General features: G+C 39.4%; 1 protein-coding gene across 5 annotated transcripts in view; it reads left to right on the top strand.

The window, feature by feature from the left end:
- The window catches only part of SAYSD1 (SAYSVFN motif domain containing 1), a 52,133-nt gene extending 33,448 nt beyond the window's left edge, over positions 1-18,685 (top strand). For 2 of the 5 annotated variants that reach the window (XM_053712678.1, XM_053712681.1), the window contains 4 exons: positions 6,959-7,163; positions 8,231-8,330; positions 8,449-8,693; positions 16,572-18,685. In XM_053712678.1, the coding sequence (XP_053568653.1) occupies positions 8,493-8,693; positions 16,572-16,901 (531 nt within the window). In that variant the 5' untranslated portion in view covers positions 6,959-7,163; positions 8,231-8,330; positions 8,449-8,492 and the 3' untranslated portion in view covers positions 16,902-18,685. The remainder of the gene's footprint in view (positions 1-6,958; positions 7,164-8,230; positions 8,331-8,448; positions 8,694-16,571) is intronic. The other 3 variants (XM_053712680.1, XM_053712679.1, XM_053712682.1) reach the window with 2 other exon arrangements.
- The last annotated feature ends 1,973 nt before the right edge of the window (positions 18,686-20,658 follow it).

Consider the following 20,658-nt stretch of genomic DNA (forward strand, 5'->3'; position numbering starts at 1 on the left):
ATATTAGCAAAGTCTGATTTTGTATTGATAAGAGTAGATCGGCGAGATTACGAGTTTTGCGTTAGGAGCTATGCGGAGCTAACAAGCAGTTTTTTCTCACCGCTCACTTACCTGCAGCGCTGGTATTACGGGTTTTAAGAAACCCAGCATTAAAAGACCAGAAGTGAGCGTAGAGCAAAATTTAGCTCCATATCTCACTTCAATACCAGCGCTGCTTAAGTCAGCGGTGAGCTGGTTATACGTCCTCGTGCACAATTTCCCCATAGACGTCAGTGGGGAGAGCCGGCTGAGAAAAAGTCAAACTCAGTAACGCAGCCCCATTGATTCCTATAGGGAAACACATTTTATGTTTACACCTAACACCCTAACATGAACCCCGAGTCTAAACACCCCTAATCTTACACTTATTAACCCCTAATCTACCGCCCCCGACATCGCAGACACCTACATTATATTTATTAACCCCTAATCTGCCGCTCCGGACATCGCCGCCACCTACATTATACTTATGAACCCCTAATCTGCTGCCCCCAACATCGCCGACACCTACATTATATTTATAAACCCCTAATCTGCCGCCCTCAACGTCGCCGCCACTATATTAAATTTATTAACCCCTAAACCTAAGTCTAACCCTAACACCCCCTAACTTAAATATAATTTAAATAAATCTAAATAAAATTACTATCATTAACTAAATTATTCCTATTTAAAACTAAATACTTACCTGTAAAATAAACCCTAAACTAGCTACAATATAACTAATAGTTACATTGTAGCTAGCTTAGGGTTTATTTTTATTTTACAGGCAAAAGTTTGTATTTATTTTAACTAGGTATAATAGTTATTAAATAGTTATTAACTATTTAATAACTACCTAGCTAAAATAAATACAAATTTACTTGTAAAATAAAACCTAACCTAAGTTACAATAACACCTAACCTTACACTATAATTAAATAAATTCCCTACATTAAATACAATTAAATAAATTAAATTAGCTAAATCAAATAAATTAAATTAGCTAAATCACAAAAACAAACAAACACTAAATTAAAAACAAATTACAGATCTTTAAACTAATTACACCTAATCTAATAGCCCTATCAAAATAAAAAAGCCCCCCCAAAATAAAAAAAATCCCTAGCCTAAACTAAACTACCAATAGCCCTTAAAAGGGCCTTTTGCGGGGCATTGCCCCAAAGAAATCAGCTCTTTTTCCTGTAAAAAAAATACAAACACCCCCCCAACAGTAAAACCCACCACCCACACAATTAACCCCCCAAATAAAATACTAACTAAAAAAACCTAAGCTCCCCATTGCCCTGAAAAGGGCATTTAGCTCTATTGCGGCCCAAAGTCCCTAATCTAAAAAATAAACCCACCCAATACACCCTTAATAAAATCCTAACACTAACCCCCGAAGATTCACTTACCGGGAGAAGTCTTCATCCAAGCGGCAAGATGTCCTCAACAAATCCGGCAGAAGTGGTCCTCCAGACAGGCAGAAGTGGTCCTCCAGACGGGCAGAAGTCTTCATCCAGATGGCATCTTCTATCTTCATCCATCAGGCGCGGAGCGGCTCCATCTTCAAGACATTCGACGCGGAGCATCCTCTTCTTCCGACGACTTCTTCGTAAAGGAATATCACTTTAAGTGACGTCATCCAAGATGGCGTCCCTTAGATTTAGATTGGCTGATAGAATTCTATCAGCCAATCGGAATTAAGGTAGAAATAATCCTATTGGCTGATGCAATCAGCCAGTAGGATTGAGCTGGCATTCTATTGGCTGTTCCGATCAGCCAATAGAATGCAAGCTCAATCCTATTGGCTGATTGGATCTGCCAATAGGATTGAAGTTCAATCCTATTGGCTGATTGCATCAGCCAATATGATTTTTTTCTACCTTAATTCCGATTGACTGATAGAATTCTATCAGCCAATCAGAATCTAAGGGACACCATCTTGGATAACGTCACTTAAAGTGATATTCATTACGAAGAAGCCGTTGGAAGAAGAGGATGCTCCGAGTCGGATGTCTTGAAGATGGACCCACTCCGCGCTGGAAGGATGAAGATAGAAGATGCCGTATGGAGGACCACTTCTACCTGTCTGGAGGACCACTTATGCCTGTCTGGAGGACCACTTATGCCCGTCTGGAGGACCACTTTTGCCGGCTTCATTGAGGACATCTTGCCGCTTTGCTGAAGACTTCTCCCGGTAAGTGAATCTTCAGGGGTTAGTGTTAGGATTTTTTTAAGGGTGTATTGGGTGGGTTTATTTTTTAGATTAGGGACTTTGGGCCGCAATAGAGCTAAATGCCCTTTTAAGGGCAATGCCCTTAGGTTTTTTTTAGTTAGTATTTTATTTGGGGGTTGGTTGTGTGGGTGGTGGGTTTTACTGTTGGGGGAGGTGTTTGTATTTTTTTTTACAGGAAAAAGAGCTGATTTCTTTGGGGCAATGCCCCGCAAAAGGCCCTTTTAAGGGCTATTGGTAGTTTAGCTTAGGCTAGGGTTTTTTATTTTATTTTGGGGGGCTTTTTTTATTTTGATAGGGCTATTAGATTAGGTGTAATTAGTTTAAAAATCTGTAATTTGTTTTTTATTTTCTGTAATTTAGTGGGGGGTTTTTGTGATTTAGTTAATTTAATTTATTTAATTGTATTTAATGTAGGGAATTTAATTATAGTGTAAGGTTAGGTGTTATTGTAACTTAGGTTAGGTTTTATTTTACAGGTAAATTTCTATTTATTTTAGCTAGGTAGTTATTAAATAGTTAATAACTATTTAATAACTATTCTACCTAGTTAAAATAAATACAAACTTGCCTGTAAAATAAAAATAAACCCTAAGTTAGCTACAATGTAACTATTAGTTATATTGTATCTAGCTTAGGTTTTATTTTATAGGTAAGTATTTAGTTTTAAATAGGAATAATGTAGTTAATGATAGGAATTTTATTTAGATTTATTTTAATTATATTTAAGTTAGGGGGTGTTAGGCTTAGACTTAGGTTTAGGGGTTAATAAATTTAATATAGTGGCAGCGATGTTGGGGACGGCAGATTAGGGGTTAATAAATGTAGGTAGGTGGCGATGATGTCCGGAGTGGAAGATTAGGGGTTAATAAGTATAATGTAGGTGGCGGCGATGTTAGGGACGGCAGATTAGGGGTTAATAATATTTAACTAGTGTTTGCGTGGTGGGAGTGCGGCGGTTTAGGGGTTAATATGTTTATTCTAGTGGTGGCGATGTCCGGAGCGGCAGATTAGGGGTTACAATTGTTATTATAGTGTTTGCAATGCGGAAGGGCCTCGGTTTAGGGGTTAATAGGTAGTTTATGGGTGTTAGTGTACTTTTTAGCACTTTAGTTATGAGTTTTGTGCTACGGCGTTGTAGTGTAAAACTCATAACTACTGACTTTAAAATGCGTTAGGGATCTTGGAGGTAGAGGGTTTACCGCTCACTTTTTGGCCTCCCAGGACAGACTCGTAATACCGGCGCTATGGAATTTCCATAGAAAAAAACTTTACGAAGTTCACGTAAGTCGGTTTGCGGTAAGGCCAAAAAAGTGTGCGCTGCCCCTAAACCTGCTAGACTCGTAATACCAGCGGTAGTGAAAAAGCAGCGTTAGGACCTGTTAACGCTGCTTTTTCAGCCTACCGCACAACTCGTAATCTAGCCGGATGTAATTAATGAGGCAATTCTTTTGAGCTTTAAATATGTGTATTGCCAGTGTTTTTGTTTAGCATGATTAAGGGCCTGGCACATGTATGAACATTTCACCCTAACAGTAGTGGTGGTGCTTTACCGTTGTACGCCTACATTAATTAAGGATGAGCAGAGACCATATAAGCAATGGTCACACTGTAAAATTTATATGAAGGAGATTGCTGTGCTCAACTACAGTATATAATCTGTGTCTGAATCATATAAACTCACAAAGCAAACCTAGACTGGTAGTTAATTTGTTGGTAAGCAGACAAGCTTCTACCCCTTACATATTAGGGGTAAGAGTCTTGAAGTGTTTCATAAAAGAGTCATGGAGGACCTCACCACTCTTTCCCAGACCAATTCTAATCACAACTCAAATTTGACTAGACAAGAAAGGGAAGCCGTTACCAAACTACAGAATAACAACAACATTGTGATTCGTCAATCCGACAAAGGTGGTAGTGTAGTTGTCATGGACAGGGATTCCTATGTCGCGGAAGCCTTGAGACAATTGGGTGATCATGAGGCCTATTCCGTCTTACCTAGGGACCCCACTACATCTTTTGGACATATCTTGAAGGATCTCCTGGATGATGGTCTGGAGATGGGCATCATCGATAGACATACATTTGACTGTTTGTTGGTTGAAAATCCAGTGATGCCCATCTTCCACCACTTCCCGAAGGTCCACAAGAGTCTTGAAAATGTCCAGGGACGACCCATTGTGGCAGGTATTGGCTCTTTAATAGAGCCACTATCTAAATGGGTCGACAACTTCTTGCAACCTATGGTACACAGACTACCCAGTTATGTACGAGACACTGCTCACGTCTTATCAAAACTGGAACAGATTAGATGGGAGTCTAACTATAGTTGGATAACTATCGACGTGGTGGCTCTATACTCCAGTATTCCCCACGAATCTGGACTCAAGGCTGTGGAATTTTTTCTGGATATGGTCACAGACCTGGATTCTCAACACAAAGATTTTGTTTTGAGGGTTATTAGGTTCCTGCTCCAACATAACTTCTTCAAGTTTTCCGACACTTACTACCTCCAGAGGCGTGGAACCGCCATGGGGGCAAAATTTGCCCCCTCCTACGCCAACCTTTTTATGGGCTGGTGGGAGCGGTTCCACGTCTATGGGGGTAGTAATACATTCACTGGATCCATCCATAAATACCTGAGGTTCATAGATGACCTATTGATCATCTGGTCCTCAGGGGAGATACAAGCAAAGGAATGGGTGGACCAATTGAATTGTAATGAAGTGGGTCTCAGATTCACCTATCAGTGGCATCACAGCACTATGAGTTATTTGGATGTTACTCTGACGGGTGATTCAGACACCCATAAGATCATTTCTTCTCTCTACCGTAAGCCTATCTCCGGTAATACATTATTGCACGCTAATAGCAGTCACCCTAAGCATGTGTTTAGGGGGATTGCTAAAGGCCAGTTTATGCGTGTCAAACGTAACTGTACCCGGGGTGGGGACTACGACAGAGAGAGTGAGGATTTGGAAAAGCGCCTACGAGATAGGAACTATCCTGTTAAAACTATTTGGAGAGCACGTAATGAGGTAGATCAGATGGATCAGTCAGGCTTGTTCCCCAGGACCATTAACCCAGCAGATGAAAGTATCAAGACAGTATTGACACGTAATACTCCTACCCTTATTACAGCCTACTCGAACCAATACCATCAGGTCTGTAATATAATTAGGAAGAACATTCCAATTCTGCGGGGAGATAAATCATTACGTGATGTCATTAAGGGTGGCTGTAACTTTGTTTACAGGAAAAATCTGACCCTAGGCAATCTGTTGTCCCCCAGCCAGTTAAGGGAAGAACCAAGCAGGAGCTCTTGGTTACATTTCAAGGGCACTTTCCGGTGTGGAAAGAGGTCCTGCGGGTCCTGTGACCACATTAAAGTAGCCACTCACTTTACGTCAGCTTCTGGGGCAGAATCTTTTGAGACCAAGGGCTGTGTTAAATGTGGTAGTAAATTTGTGGTATACCTCATAGAGTGTACCCTATGCCACAAACAGTACGTAGGTAGGACCACCAGAGCAGTGGGGACACGTATCAAAGAGCATCTAGCCCACATCTCCCATGAAAGAGCAGTTTCTGCTCTCTCTAAACACTTTTTGGAGGTACACCAAGGCCGAGTTGGATCCTTTAGGTGGCAGGCAATCGAGCAGATTGTCAGACCCCCTAGGGGAGGTGACAAATTTGGCATCTTATGCCGTCAGGAGATTTATTGGATCCATAAGCTCGGTTGCCTTTTACCAAGGGGATTCAACTCTGAATTTGACATCATCAATTACTGGCAACACTAATAGTTCTTATTACTCCAAGCGTATAGTTTATGTTGAAGTATCTATGTGCCCATCTTTGCAAAACTATGTATACATCAGCTCATGGAGGCATTTTACTTTTTACTTTAGACTAAGCCCATATTCTGACTATGGTCCCACATTCTGTTGCGTAAATTTAGATAGACATGTATATCAGGTTATATCTTTTGAGAATATCAATACCTTTGTTAGACAATCTATCCATATATATTTAAAATAGTTCATTATTAGACTTTAAATATTTAAGTCTTATATACTTCTACACGCCATTTGTTACATACACGTTCACCATTCACATCCTAAATAACTTCATGTCCCTAAAACTAAGTATATAGAGCTCTTTATTCATCTTATATATATATACATTAGCTAGATATTACTCAGTATTTTAGCTAGGTTGCCCTTAAGTACAAAAAACACTAGAGCTTGCTTTTGCACTAATGAAATGTTATTATATTCATTATTTGAATACACTTGATTTGTTGCGGCTGCTGAGCTAATAGGCGCTACTAATTTTTGACAGTTATGTGTTCATTTAATGTTAGTTGTCTATTTTTGTTCTTTTTATATGCATGTATATATATTGCTCTATTTATTTTTCCCTCAAGGGGTTAAACATTGGGAGTCAGTTCTTCTGTTCTTTTATCACCTCCTCTAGGAGGAGCTAAGAGTTTTAAATAGAGTGCACCTGCACAGGTGCAACATGTCTATGACTACAGCCTGTTAGGCTGAAACCGGTCAGACCTTTCTCACTCCCAATGTTCATTGGAGTCTGCCTATTTTTTCGTTTTTAAATTATCCTAATAAAGCATACTTTTATTTTTCTACAACTCTCTTGTCTGCCTGGACACATTCTTGGATCTATTTGCTATCATTTTACTTGGAGTACTGGGACTCCAATCCTATTACACTGTTCATGGCGACACTGGATTGCCTAGCCGGGTGACGTCACGACCGGAGGAGGAGTCGAGCAGCGTGTCAGCGTGGAGACCAGCTGAGCAGAGTTGAAGCAAGGAACTACTACGGAGCTACGGAGTTCCAGACAGAGACGCACAAGTGGATCTCATCGGACGGAGGTCACGCTATGGGTAGTGAGTAACCATTCATTACACTTTATTAAGGCTTGTGGCTCATTTGCGGATACCAGGTAACTTAACTACATCGGAACCCTGTTAAGTCAATTTTGTTTGAGCATTTCTCAGCCTAATATCTATATCCTACCCTAGCGTAAGGACTTTTTCCTATGCTTGCTTGTTACACTTTTTCATCCATTTCATGAGCATCTGCAACACCTATCACCTAAAAGTGAGCGACTGGATAGATGGTTATGACCTGCCCTGAAGAGGATTATATGTTTCATGTTATGTGTTTCACACATATTTTTTCAGCATAAATATATGTATAAGGTCATATGGATTGATTGGTTATTTTTGAGCACTTATGCGAGCATTTGAATATGCAGGACCTGGCTTTCCTGATATACACAGCTTGATTAACCTCTCACTTGCCATAAATCCTTCGTTTGCTGCTGTGTCTGCTTACTACTACTATAATATAACATATTACACATGCTTTAGATGTTTGGATCGTGATACAAGCACTAATATGTTATAACCCTTCAAGACTTTTACTAACTCTGCACGTTGCGATAGTAACAGCGGTCTCCACTAACGCTTGCTCATTCATTGTTTGCATCATTTGTTCTCCCTTTTTTTTCTCAAGCAGACAAGCTGCTTAAAGGGACATTAAACCCAAAATATTTATTTCATGATTTAGAAAGAGTATATAATATTAAACAACTTTCCAATTTATCTTCTTATTTACTTCATTCTTTTGGTATCCTTTGCTGAAGAAGCAGTAATGCACTACTAGTTAAGGCATTGGGTGAGCCAATAACATTTATGTACATCATCCAATCAGCAGCTCCTGAGTCTACCTATGTATCCTTTTCAACAAAGGATATACAAAGAACAAAAAAATTAGATAATAGAAATTAATTGGAAAGTTGTTTAAAATCACATGCTCTATCTGAATCCTGAAAGAAAAAAAATGGGTATTTCATATCCTTTTAACTGTATAGAGCATTTATTATATAGGTAGCTTAAAAGAACACATTTTTTATTTTATTGTTTAAGCAGCAGTGTTTTTTAACTTCCAGATAGAAACAACCAACATTGCAAAAGTGTTTTCCTTTCCCCTAAAACCGTTATCACCAGCAGAGGGCAATATATATACTCGCTGTTTGTATAATGCACGGGGTAAGTGTCTGTTAATGGTTATAGTCAGTGCAATAAAACAAAATAACAACCATTTTAGATCTTGTTCAGCCTCTTCCTTTCCGTCTAGCACTACTTAATCAGGTTCCCTGTATATCAGTTTAACAGGGGTCTCTTCCACAAGACGGAGTGATTGCTCATGAGATGGAACAGAAGTTGGCAGAGTTCAGAGCCAGAAAAGTGACTCTTCACCAAGAACGAGGAGACACTGAGAAAAGCTTAAAAAAAGAATCTGAAGAGATGGGACCAAGAGAAAAAACATTTACAGTGAGGATGAGAGAGAAACTTTATGGGACATGGGCAAGAATGTGGAGTAAGAATGTTTCAGTCCCTCAGAGTACAGAGGTAGGTCAAATAAATGTCTCCTTGTGCACATGCACTGTCTACTTCTGGGGTTCTTACCTGGGATGTAGTCTTGAATTGTCTTGCAAAACATATTATGATGTTGTTGGGACTGGTCTGGTCCTTTACAATATTAAATAGCTCTCTAGTAGTGATGCACCGAAATGGAAATTCTGGACCGAACCCGAAAATCAAGGATGCACTAGGTTAAAAACCGAAACCGAAAATGTATTTTTTTCAAATAATTTTTTGCATAATTAGATTATTTAATGAATGAATCTGAATTGAAAAACTGCAAGCCAATAAAATAAAATAACCACACTTTTATTGAAAGTAACACACTAAAATTGTACAAAAAAATATCTTAAAACAATAATATGCTGCTCAATAATTTTACCAAGAAAAAACAGGCAAAAAAAAAAAAACGAAAAAAAAAAAACAACCAAAACTGAAAACTACTATTCCTATTGAGTATAGTTGTTCTTTTAAGGATCCCATGGATAAGAAGCTTGAGGATTTTTTGAAGAAAATTTACATTCATCAGGGATTACAGTGGCAGCCTGTTGCTTGTATTGCTACAGTTGCAGGGGCAGCTTCCTATTGGTGTGATGATTTATCTAATCTTATTTTAGGTGAAACCACTTTAGAGGAGATCCAAGACAGGATCAAAGCTCTCAAGCTAGCCAATACTTTTATTTGTGATGCCAATATGCAAGTTCTTAGGTTGGGAGCTAAGATTTCTGGTTTCACTGTTTTAGCTTGCAGGGCTCTGTGGTTAAAACCTTGGTCTGCAGATGTCTCATCCAAGGCCAAGCATTTATCTTTGCCATACAAGGTTAAAACCTTTTTTGGTCCAGGTCTGGCTGAAATAATTTCCGAAATTACAGGTGGAAAGGGTTCTTTCCTACCTCAGGCTAAAAAGAATAGGCCTAAGGGTCGCCAGAATTCTAATTTTCGTTCCTTTCGTAACTTTAAAGGACAAAAGTCTTCCTCCTCTTATGAGACCTCTGTATATATGCATGTTCAGTTCAATGGAACAGGGACCACTCAGACCTCTTGCAGAGGATAAATCTGGATTCCCCAACAAGAGTCTCTCGTGGTGGATTTCTCAAGATCATCTGTCTTGGGGCACATGCTTCCTGAGACCTTCCTGGGTGATTGTGACCACGGACGCCAGCCTGTTGGGCTGGGGGGCAGTTTGGGGTTCCTTAAAAGCACAGGGTTTGTGGACTCTGGAGGAGTCCTCTCTTCCAATAAACATCTTGGAATTAAGAGCAATCTTCCATGCTTTGATAGCTTGGCCTCAACTAGCTTTGCTCGGTTTATCAGATTCCAGTCGGACAACATCACCTTGGTGGCTTACATCAATTACCAGGGAGAAACTCGGAGTTCCTTGGCAATGAAGGAGGTGACTTACATTCTCCAGTGGATGGAGTCTCACGATTGCCATCTCTCTGCCATCCACATTCCAGGGGTGAACACCTGGGAGGCAGATTTTCTGAGCAGACAGACCTTTCATCCCGGAGAATGGGCTCTCCACCCGGAGGTATTCTCAAATATAACCCTCAGGTGGGGGGTTTCAGAGTTGGATCTGATGGCGTCTTGTCAAAACGCAAAGCTTCCAAAGTATGGTTCAAGGTAAAAAAAAACTCAAGCTGTTCTGTTAGATGGACTGGCGGTTCATTTGAACTTCAGTCTAGCATACCTGTTTCCTCTGTTTGCGCTTCTTCCATGAGTAATTGCTTGCGTCAAGCAGGAGAAAGCTGCTGTGATGCTAATAGCTCCTGCATGGCCTCACATGATCTGGTTCGCGGATCTGGTGACAATGTCATCCCTTCTGCCTTGGAGGTTACCTTGAGGAAGGACCTTCTACTTCAGGGTCCCTTCCTTCATCCAAATCTGGTTTCTCTGAAGTTGACTGCTTGGAGATTGAACGTCTAGTTTTGGCTGGACGTGGCTTCTCTAAGAAAGTCATAGATACTATGCTTCAGGCTCGTAAGCTGGTTACTCGCAGGATTTACCATAGGGTATGGTGTAAATACCTTCATTGGTGTGATTCAAAGGGTTTTCCTCAAATTTTGGCTTTTCTTCAGGAGGGCCTGGACAAAGGTTTGGCAGTCAGTACTCTGAAGAGTCAGATTTTTGCTCTATCTATTCTTTTGCATAAACGTTTGGCAGTCCTGCCAGATGTTCAGTCTTTTGTTTAGGCCTTGGTCAGAATCAGGCCTGTGTTTAAATCTGTTGCTCCTCCTTGGAGCCTTAACCTTGTTCTTAGAGTTTTGCAGCAGGCTCAGTTTGAGCCGATGCATTCTGTTGATATTAAACTTCTATCTTGGAAGGTTTTGTTTCTTATTGCTATTTCTTCTGCTCGCAGAGTTTCTGAACTTTCGGCTCTGCAGTGTGATTTCCCTTACCTTATTTTTCATGCTGATAAGGTGGTCCTCCGTGCTAAGCTGGGGTTTCTCCCTAAGGTAGTGCTGGATCGCAATATTAATCAGGAAATTGTTGTTGTTGTTCCCTCTATCTGTCCCAATCCTTATTCCCAGAAGGAACATCTTTTGCATAACTTGGATATTGTGCATGCTCTTAAATTTTACCTTCAAGCAACTAAAGATTTTCGGCAGACTTCTGCTCTGTTCGTCGTTTTCTCTGGTAAGCGTAGGGTTCAGAAGGCCACTTCTAGCTCTCTTTCTCTCTCGTTGAGAAGTGTTATTCGTTTAGCTTATGAGACAGCTGGACAACAGCCTCCTGAGAGAATTACGACTCATTCCACTAGAGCTGTTACATCTTCTTGGGCTTTCAAAAATGAAGCTTCGGTTGAGCAAATTTGCAAGGTGGCCACTTAGTCCTCCATTCATACCTTTTCCAAATTTGATACTTTTGCCTCGGCTGAGGCTTCTTTTGGGAGAAAAGTTCTTCAAGCGGTGGTGCCTTCTGTTTAAGTCTGCCTGGCTTATTCTCCCTCCCTTTCTTTCCGTGTCCTCTAGCTTGGGTATTCGTTCCCACTAGTAATTGGAATGTTTTGTGGACTCTCCATGCCATAGGAAAGAAAAGAAAATTTATGCTTATCTGATAAAAATTTTTCTTTCCTGGCATGGAAAGTCCATGACCCGCCCTTTTTTTGCATCAAGCGGTAGTTTTTTCTATAAAACCTCAGGCACCTCTATACTTTTGTGTTATCTTCTTTTTCCATTTCCCTTTGGCCGAATGACTAGGGGTTATGGGTAAGGGAAGTGACACTTAACCACTCTGCTGGGGTGTTCTTTGCCTCCTCCTGCTGGCCAGGAGTGAATATCCCACTAGTAATTGGAATGTTTCGTGGACTCTCTATTGCCTGAAATAAATAAATTTATCAGGTAAGCATACATTTTGTTTTTCATCATTGTTTTCGATTTTAGTGTTCAGAAGTTCTTTAGTTCTCTATGGCCCCAATGATCGAAAGTGCTGCCACTATGTCGAAAAAAAAATATTCCAAGTTTCCGACATAGATGCTATCAGATGGTATTGCAGAGAGGCATTTACTATGCATGCCATTCGTCAGTGATGCTGGCGATAGATCATACGCAGCATCGCTGCCCATATTAGTGATGTATAGTAAACGATCCCTTGGAATATAGCTGTTGTGGCTAACAACTAATCATAAATACTCCTAAATCAAAGTACCCCACAATCGCAAACTAACACTACACTAATAAATATCTAAACCGCCACATATCCATCGCAAGTATTTATCCTGTTAACCCCGAAACTGCCATATACCCACCACAAGTACCCTACACTTTTAACCCGTAACCAACCACTCCTGGAACTGAGCGCAGAACCAGAAATGAGCACCAGTCTGGGCGCTTCTGGAAAGTGGTGCTAATCTAGCAGGGTTCAAGGGATCAAGTCGCCCTTTTAGTATGTTGTCGGCAATTTGATGAGGTACCTAGGGATACTACTTATTTGGGGATACTACCTTCTGAGCAGAATGGGGGACACTTTAAGTTGCGCCAAACCGGAATTGAATTGTCCCCATTCCTCCCAGAAGGTAGCACTACCAAACAAGTGGTATCTCTAGCTACCTCATTAAATTGCTGACAACATACTAAAAGGAAAATTGATCCCTTGCACCCTGCTCGATTGGCACCCCTTTTAATATGCGCTGGATCTGGGCTCATTTCCGATCAGACACTCAGTTCCATGAGCCCGGTTATGCCAGTGAGGTTTTGGCCTCCGGTGTTTAGCGCATCTCCATGACAAATCATTTAAACATTGTTTATAATTTTAGCGACATAGCTCCTATAGTAATAATGGGGAGGTTTACTATTTAGCATACTTTATTATAGTCGGGTAGTTTTCAGATAGTAGGCAGTATGTGGGAGTTAGCTGCGGCATTCCAGGGTAATGTAGGTTAGGCGTGACGTAGGCAGTAAGGGGGAGTTAGCTGGGAAGTGCAAGAGGAATGTAGGTTAGCTCTGATGTAGGTGTAGACGGTCGTTGGGAGGTAGCGAGGCGAAGCAGGGGGAGGGTAGCATAGATGTGATATAGGTATGAGTTCAGGGGGAGTTAGCGGGGTGTGCTAGAGGGAGTAGGCTGCACTTTGATTCAGCTATATCACCAGTGTTATATGTTCGAATCAGCTTAGTGCAGGTTGTGAGTAGGGTAGCGGCCATGTTTGTCTCGCCAGCTTTTAGTTGGCGAGACTTACATCATCTGATGGAAGTTAGCGTAGGTGTAGTGCAACTTAGGTCCCTACACAGTGTGGGCCCACTTCAAATAGGGCCCCCAATCAAAGCAAAATGCAGATGAGCAGCACACCTTTTCTTTGAAACTACCGACAGCTTGATGGACTACGAGGCCAGAAAGGCAGGTTCTCGTTGGTCGAAGCTTTGTATATCGGGGCCTATATCTTTTCTACGAATCCCGCTGTGACTTTATTGCAGGCAAGAAAAGGGAAACAGAAAACAGGTGTTGGTCTTGAAGGACAATATACAGAGCCTGCCTTGTGTTTCTATTCTGTGTAAAATGTGTCCATGTTTGTGTGCTTGATAAAACCAAGAGACATCATGGTGTCCCATTGTAATGTTGCCTCTGTTGTAACAGTGAGATTTGCTTACAGGTCTTGCATGCAAGTTCTCTTTGTGTGCTGTAATCTTATGTGTAAGTCATCAGAACTTTCTATCATTATTTCAATTTCATAAACTTGAAGCTTTTCAAGGTTTTTCTTTCATATAGTACATATACTGGCTGAAGATAGCAATTAAAGTGAGATTGTAATGTGTATATATAACATGTGGTCATGTGACTGCCGATGTAGATTTTCTCACCTGCTCTGTCTGTTTGGGACCAGCAGTACTCTGTGGCTCCCGAGCATTACTACATTTTTACATTACAGCAGGACTTTATCCTTGCATAGGGCTTGCAAACTGTTTTGTGAGTATGCATCCAGATTGTCTAAAATCTTCTAAAAAAGTATTGTTTGTATAGCATTGCTGCACACACTGCTGTCTTATACTGCACAAGGCATGTGCATGCTAGTGAGCCTACGTCAGTATTCTGTTATGGACATAGGCCGAGTTTCAAACAAGTAAATTGGTATGATTTTTATTAATCTGGTGTGCTGTATCTGAATCAGATGAGATTTAAATTTGATCCATGTTCACTGTTTGGGGGAATTTATGTAGTGCAAACCATTTGAAAACTATGTGATAAACTGGTTTACTTTTGGACTGAAATATTCTTGAATTTTAAAACCCCATAAAACTATAAATTTCAGCTCTTTTAACGAATTGGAATATTGTTAATACAATTTATTTATGGTAATCTTTATTGGATTGCAAAGAAGCCTTATGTAACTATTACGGAACATTTTTCCAACATAACTGCTAAAAATGTTAAAGGGACATGAAATCCCAAATTTTTCTTTAATGATTCAGATAGAACATACAATTTTAAACAACTTTCCAATTTATTTCTATTATCTTATTTGTTTCATTTCTTCGTATCCTTTGTTGAAGGAGCAGTAATGCACTACTGAAAGCTAGCTGAAAGCCAATGACATATACGTGCAGCCACCAATCAGCAGCTTCTGAGCCTACCTAGGTATATGTTTCAACAACGGATATAAAGAGAACAAAACAAATTAGTTCATAGAAATAAATTGGAAAGTTGTTTAAAATGGTGCACTCTATCTGAATCATGAAAGAAAAAAATTGGGTTTCATGTTCCTTTAATAATAGTAATTAAGTCTTTAGTATTTCCTCAACCCGGTTTGAAAAAACGTATTAAGTACAGGGAGTGCAGAATTATTAGGCAAATGAGTATTTTGACCACATCATCCTCTTTATGCATGTTGTCTTACTCCAAGCTGTATAGGCTCGAAAGCCTACTACCAATTAAGCATATTAGGTGATGTGCATCTCTGTAATGAGAAGGGGTGTGGTCTAATGACATCAACACCCTATATCAGATGTGCATAATTATTAGGCAACTTCCTTTCCTTTGGCAAAATGGGTCAAAAGAAGGACTTGACAAGCTCAGAAAAGTCAAAAATATTGAGATATCTTGCAGAGGGATGCAGCACTCTTAAAATTGCAAAGCTTCTGAAGCTTGATCATCGAACAATCAAGCGTTTCATTCAAAATAGTCAACAGGGTTGCAAGAAGCGTGTGGAAAAACCAAGGCGCAAAATAACTGCCCATGAACTGAGAAAAGTCAAGCGTGCAGCTGCCAAGATGCCACTTGCCACCAGTTTGGCCATATTTCAGAGCTGCAACATCACTGGAGTGCTCAAAAGCACAAGGTGTGCAATACTCAGAGACATGGCCAAGGTAAGAAAGGCTGAAAGACGACCACCACTGAACAAGACACACAAGCTGAAACGTCAAGACTGGGCCAAGAAATATCTCAAGACTGATTTTTCTAAGGTTTTATGGACTGATGAAATGAGAGTGAGTCTTGATGGGCCAGATGGATGGGCCCGTGGCTGGATTGGTAAAGGGCAGAGAGCTCCAGTCCAACTCAGACGCCAGCAAGGTGGAGGTGGAGTACTGGTTTGGGCTGGTATCATCAAAGATGAGCTTGTGGGGCCTTTTTGGGTTGAGGATGGAGTCAAGCTCAACTCCCAGTCCTACTGCCAGTTTCTGGAAGACACCTTCTTCAAGCAGTGGTACAGGAAGAAGTCTGCATCCTTCAAGAAAAAAATGATTTTCATGCAGGACAATGCTCCATCACACGCGTCCAAGTACTCCACAGCGTGGCTGGCAAGAAAGGGTATAAAAGAAGAAAATCTAATGACATGGCCTCCTTGTTCACCTGATCTGAACCCCATTGAGAACCTGTGGTCCATCATCAAATGTGAGATTTACAAGGAGGGAAAACAGTACACCTCTCTGAACAGTGTCTGGGAGGCTGTGGTTGCTGCTGCACGCAATGTTGATGGTGAACAGATCAAAACACTGACAGAATCCATGGATGGCAGGCTTTTGAGTGTCCTTGCAAAGAAAGGTGGCTATATTGGTCACTGATTTGTTTTTGTTTTGTTTTTGAATGTCAGAAATGTATATTTGTGAATGTTGAGATGTTATATTGGTTTCACTGGTAAAAATAAATAATTGAAATGGGTATATATTTGTTTTTTGTTAAGTTGCCTAATAATTATGCACAGTAATAGTCACCTACACACACAGATATCCCCCTAAAATAGCTATAACTAAAAACAAACTAAAAACTACTTCCAAAACTATTCAGCTTTGATATTAATGAGTTTTTTGGGTTCATTGAGAACATGGTTGTTGTTCAATAATAAAATTAATCCTCAAAAATACAACTTGCCTAATAATTCTGCACTCCCTGTAGGATATGCTAATTTCACTAATTTAGTATCCTTTTTTTCTACAGGTCCATCAAACATCTCCACAAGTCCCAGGAGAAGACATCTTGGAACCTTTTGTTCCGTCCTCACAAAACTATTTCCTGAGCTATAATTTTTTCTTGAAGATTCTCTTGTGGTTGGTGTTGCTTGGCCTTTTTGTGGAGCTGGAGTTTGGCTTGGCTTATTTCATTATTTCCATGTTTTATTGGTTGTATGAAGGAACAAGAGGACCTGGCGAGAAACGAAGGGGAGAGAAGAGTGCTTACTCTGTGTTTAACCCAGGCTGTGAAGCTATCCAGGGTACAATAACTGCAGAACAGTTTGAGAGAGAGCTACTTTATGGAACTGTCTTTTGAATTTCAATTTGAAGAACTCAAATGAAAAAAAAATATTTTATAAACTTGGACTTGTGCTGAAAGCCTTTTCTCTTATACATCATAAAGCATATGATACAGAATTAAATGGGTTGAGAAGAGCGATGTACGGAATGTCACTCTATAGTATGGGGTCTATCAACAAATGTTTAACTTGTATGCTGTTCGTTTAAATCTTCTATTGATTTGTGTTAATACTTTTTTTTTAATTGCATATGTCCCATAGTTCTGTATATTTTGTTTATATACACTAAGGACAGTTTTTGAGTCTAGACTTGGAACATAACTAAATGACAATAACTAAAAATTGTGTTAAAACCGTATTTAAGAGTAAGTGACCATGGTTAGATTTTTTCTCCTTGTGGCATTGTCTCTAAAAGATTTATTGTCTAGGAACCTCTTTGCAGTTCTAATTATACATTACACTATATGTTAGTTATTATGTTGTAATTTGTATTTATACTGCAGGTACCCATTTTTGAAGAAGTATTTGCATATTATCTAAGGTCTACTTTACAATGATTTTACTAAATGTCATCCTTAAAAATAAAAAAATACCAATATTAGTCGAGATAGATGATTTATAAAGGAGAATAAAATTCTTAGACATTATCTGAATTTTAATAAGACAGGAGCCAAATATTTTGCTTAACTTTTTTGCTGAACATAACAGCAGAACAGAAACGCTCTGTGTACCGTAGCATTTAGTAGCCAATCAGAAAGCAGAAACAGAATAAAGGGATGCAGAACTTTTTTGCTGAACATAACAGCAGAACAGAAACGCTCTGTGTACCGTAGCATTTAGTAGCCAATCAGAAACAGAATAAAGGGATGCAGAACGTTTTTGCTGCTTTTTTTGACTGTTACAGGTACTGTACTGTTGTGCCATTAATCTCTTTTGGCATTTATCTAGCACATGCCTTTCAGTGTAACTATTTTCTTTTTATTATTGTTAAGTTGTACTATTCCTGTCACTATTTTGTCTTTGACTTTTCCTTTCAGTCTCCATTATTATTTTTAAGTACACGTGATATAACCTTTGTTGAGTTATAAGGAACAAAAAAATGTACTTGAATTGATCAAAAGTAATATATGGTGTCTCTCAGGGATAAGTACTGGGTCCAGTTCTTTTTATGAATTATTTAGAATTAAATAGCAACTTTTCTATCTTTGCAAATGATATTAAATTGCTTAAGTTGACTTGTGTCAGGGTAGGGTGCAATTGCTCAGTGTTGCTAAATATGGAGGAATAGGCTGCTAATTGGCTGTTTAATTTAATATTTTACTTTTTGAAGACAAAATAAGCTTCTACCTATTCATTAAAGGGACAGTCAACACCAAAAATGTTATTGTTTAAAAATATATATAATTCCTTTATTTACTATTCCCTAGTTTTGCATAACCAACACTGTTATATCAATACACTTTTTACTTCTATGATTACCTTGTATCTAAGCTACTGCAGACTGCCCCCTTATTTCAGTTCTTTTGACAGACTTGCATTTCAGGCAATTAGTGCTGACTCTTAAATAACTGCACTAGAATGAGCACAATGTTATCTATATGGCACACATGAGCAAACAGTACATGTTGTTATTAGCTATTCAGAGCCAGACTGTAAAATAAGAGGTGGTCTGCAGAGTCTTAGAAATCAACCTATGTAGGGTTAGCCTTTAGCAAAAAATACAAAGAGAAAACAGCTAGTTTGATAATGATAGTAAATTGGAAAGTTGTTTAAAATTAAATGCCTTATCTAAATCATAAAAGTTTCATTTGTATTTTAATGCCCCTTTAAAGTGACATTTAACAGTAAATACATGTAAGATAGAATGATGTATTTAAAGCAGAGATTACCTCAGGACTAATATGCAGTTGTATTATTTTTAAATATGAGTTGTTTTAAAATTTAAAACAAAAGTGTAAAGTTTTAGTGCCCATATAGCAACTGGTGGCGCAAAGTGGTAACCTAGGTTACCTTCTCTGATGAGGCCAATCAGGGACAGTTCTATACGGGCCATTAGAAAGAGCAACCAATGACTGTGTGGAATATAACCGTGTTAGATCCGGAGTCTGCACTTTCAGAGATTGCAAAGCCAACAGTTTTGAGAATTAAGTTACAGGAAAAAGGGGAACAACTTCAATGATGTAGCTGCAAAAATGTAGCTAAAACTTCCAAACCTCACTGTACATAACAAGGTTTGCCTTTGAATAATTTCTATTACGGTAAGAAGATAGCGATGCGAGGTTCTAGATATTGTAAATCTTATTATTCAAAACACTATTTTTGGGACTTTTTATTCTTGTAAAAACCTTGCGCAAAAGATATCGGTCGCCAACAAACAAGAAAGAACGCAAAATTGTTAAATCCTGAACATGAGAATGTGATTGCCGATTGAAATCCTGTTTAAAAAAAATTAAAGTACTGTAACTGAGAATCATGAAAATGTGAGTATGAAATAAAAAACATTTCTTTCCTATGACATGGAGAGTCCACAACGTCATTCCAATTACTATTAAATGTTTATTGAGGTACAAACAAATGCAACGTTTCGGGAGTATTTCCCTTAATCATGCATCGATTAAGGGAAATACTCCCGAAACATTGCATTTGTTTGTACCTCAATATACATTTTTTCCTATGAACTCTTGGTGCTGTGGAATTTCACTGTTTGGATGTATCAGAGAGGAAAGCAGTCCCCTCCATACCACCGGTCACCAAGGAACCCTACCCAGGGCATAAAGAAACTAAGGTGCTGTTTGTGCATTGTATGTTGCTGTATTCCAATTACTAGTGGGATATTCAACTCCTGGCCAGCATGAGAAGGCAAAGAGCACCCCAGCAAAGCTTTTAAGTGTAACTTCCCATACCCATAATCCCTAGTCATTCTCTTTGCCTCTGCCAATGGAGGTTGTGCGAAATTGGTGTCTGAAGATATTTAATCCTTTTATGGATATCTTTCCCTGCAAGCATGGATTGGGGTCTAGTTGTGTCCACGTCAATCTCTTGAGTAAGAGTAGTGGTGGCTTTTAGCAATTAGAAGGCGGTGAGATAGGCTTTGCTTTACTTCTAACAATTTTGCTACCCCTTTGTAGAAAGCCAAGGTTGGTTACTCTGCTCTTTCTTTTACTACAGGTCCATGACAGGGAGTGCAGTACCTGTCACACCTATGTAGCTGCTTTCTGCCCTGCAGCCAGATCCACGGGTAAGTTACTCTTCCTTCTAGGTTAAGAAGGACAGCACTTCAGAGGTTAACTTCTCTAGTGGATCACATTATGGCACAGTTACCCTATTGTCTTAGGGGTACAGTGTTGGGGCAGCTTTTATTGGTGGTCAATAAATCCTAAAGTAATTGACACTTTATTGGTATGGGGGAAAAAGAGATACTTAAGCAGTTAATTTCTCTAATTCTTGTCAGTGTATTGCATACTGTTCCCTTATAAGGTCTTGGAACATTCATGGGAGGCAGATTATACTTGTGCTGGATTTATACCAGTTTAAAACTGCAGAGAGGGCTGACGGCTTTTAAACCTATGCAGCTGTTTGTTATTTTGCACTCTTATGTATGGTGCAGTTTTCCCAGCCGTTCACGTGACTTCTGGTTTTACAGAGCGGACCTTCATGAACTCAGAGTGTCGGATTGAAGCGGATGAGGAGAGATGTTGGCTTAGTTATCTTGCTGATCGGAGTGACTCTAGTTAAGATTTGTTTAGCTGACAGTTCACAGCTTCTTCTTCTTAC

The sequence above is a fragment of the Bombina bombina genome, chromosome 4 (assembly GCF_027579735.1).
Source record: "Bombina bombina isolate aBomBom1 chromosome 4, aBomBom1.pri, whole genome shotgun sequence".
NCBI lineage: Eukaryota > Metazoa > Chordata > Amphibia > Anura > Bombinatoridae > Bombina > Bombina bombina.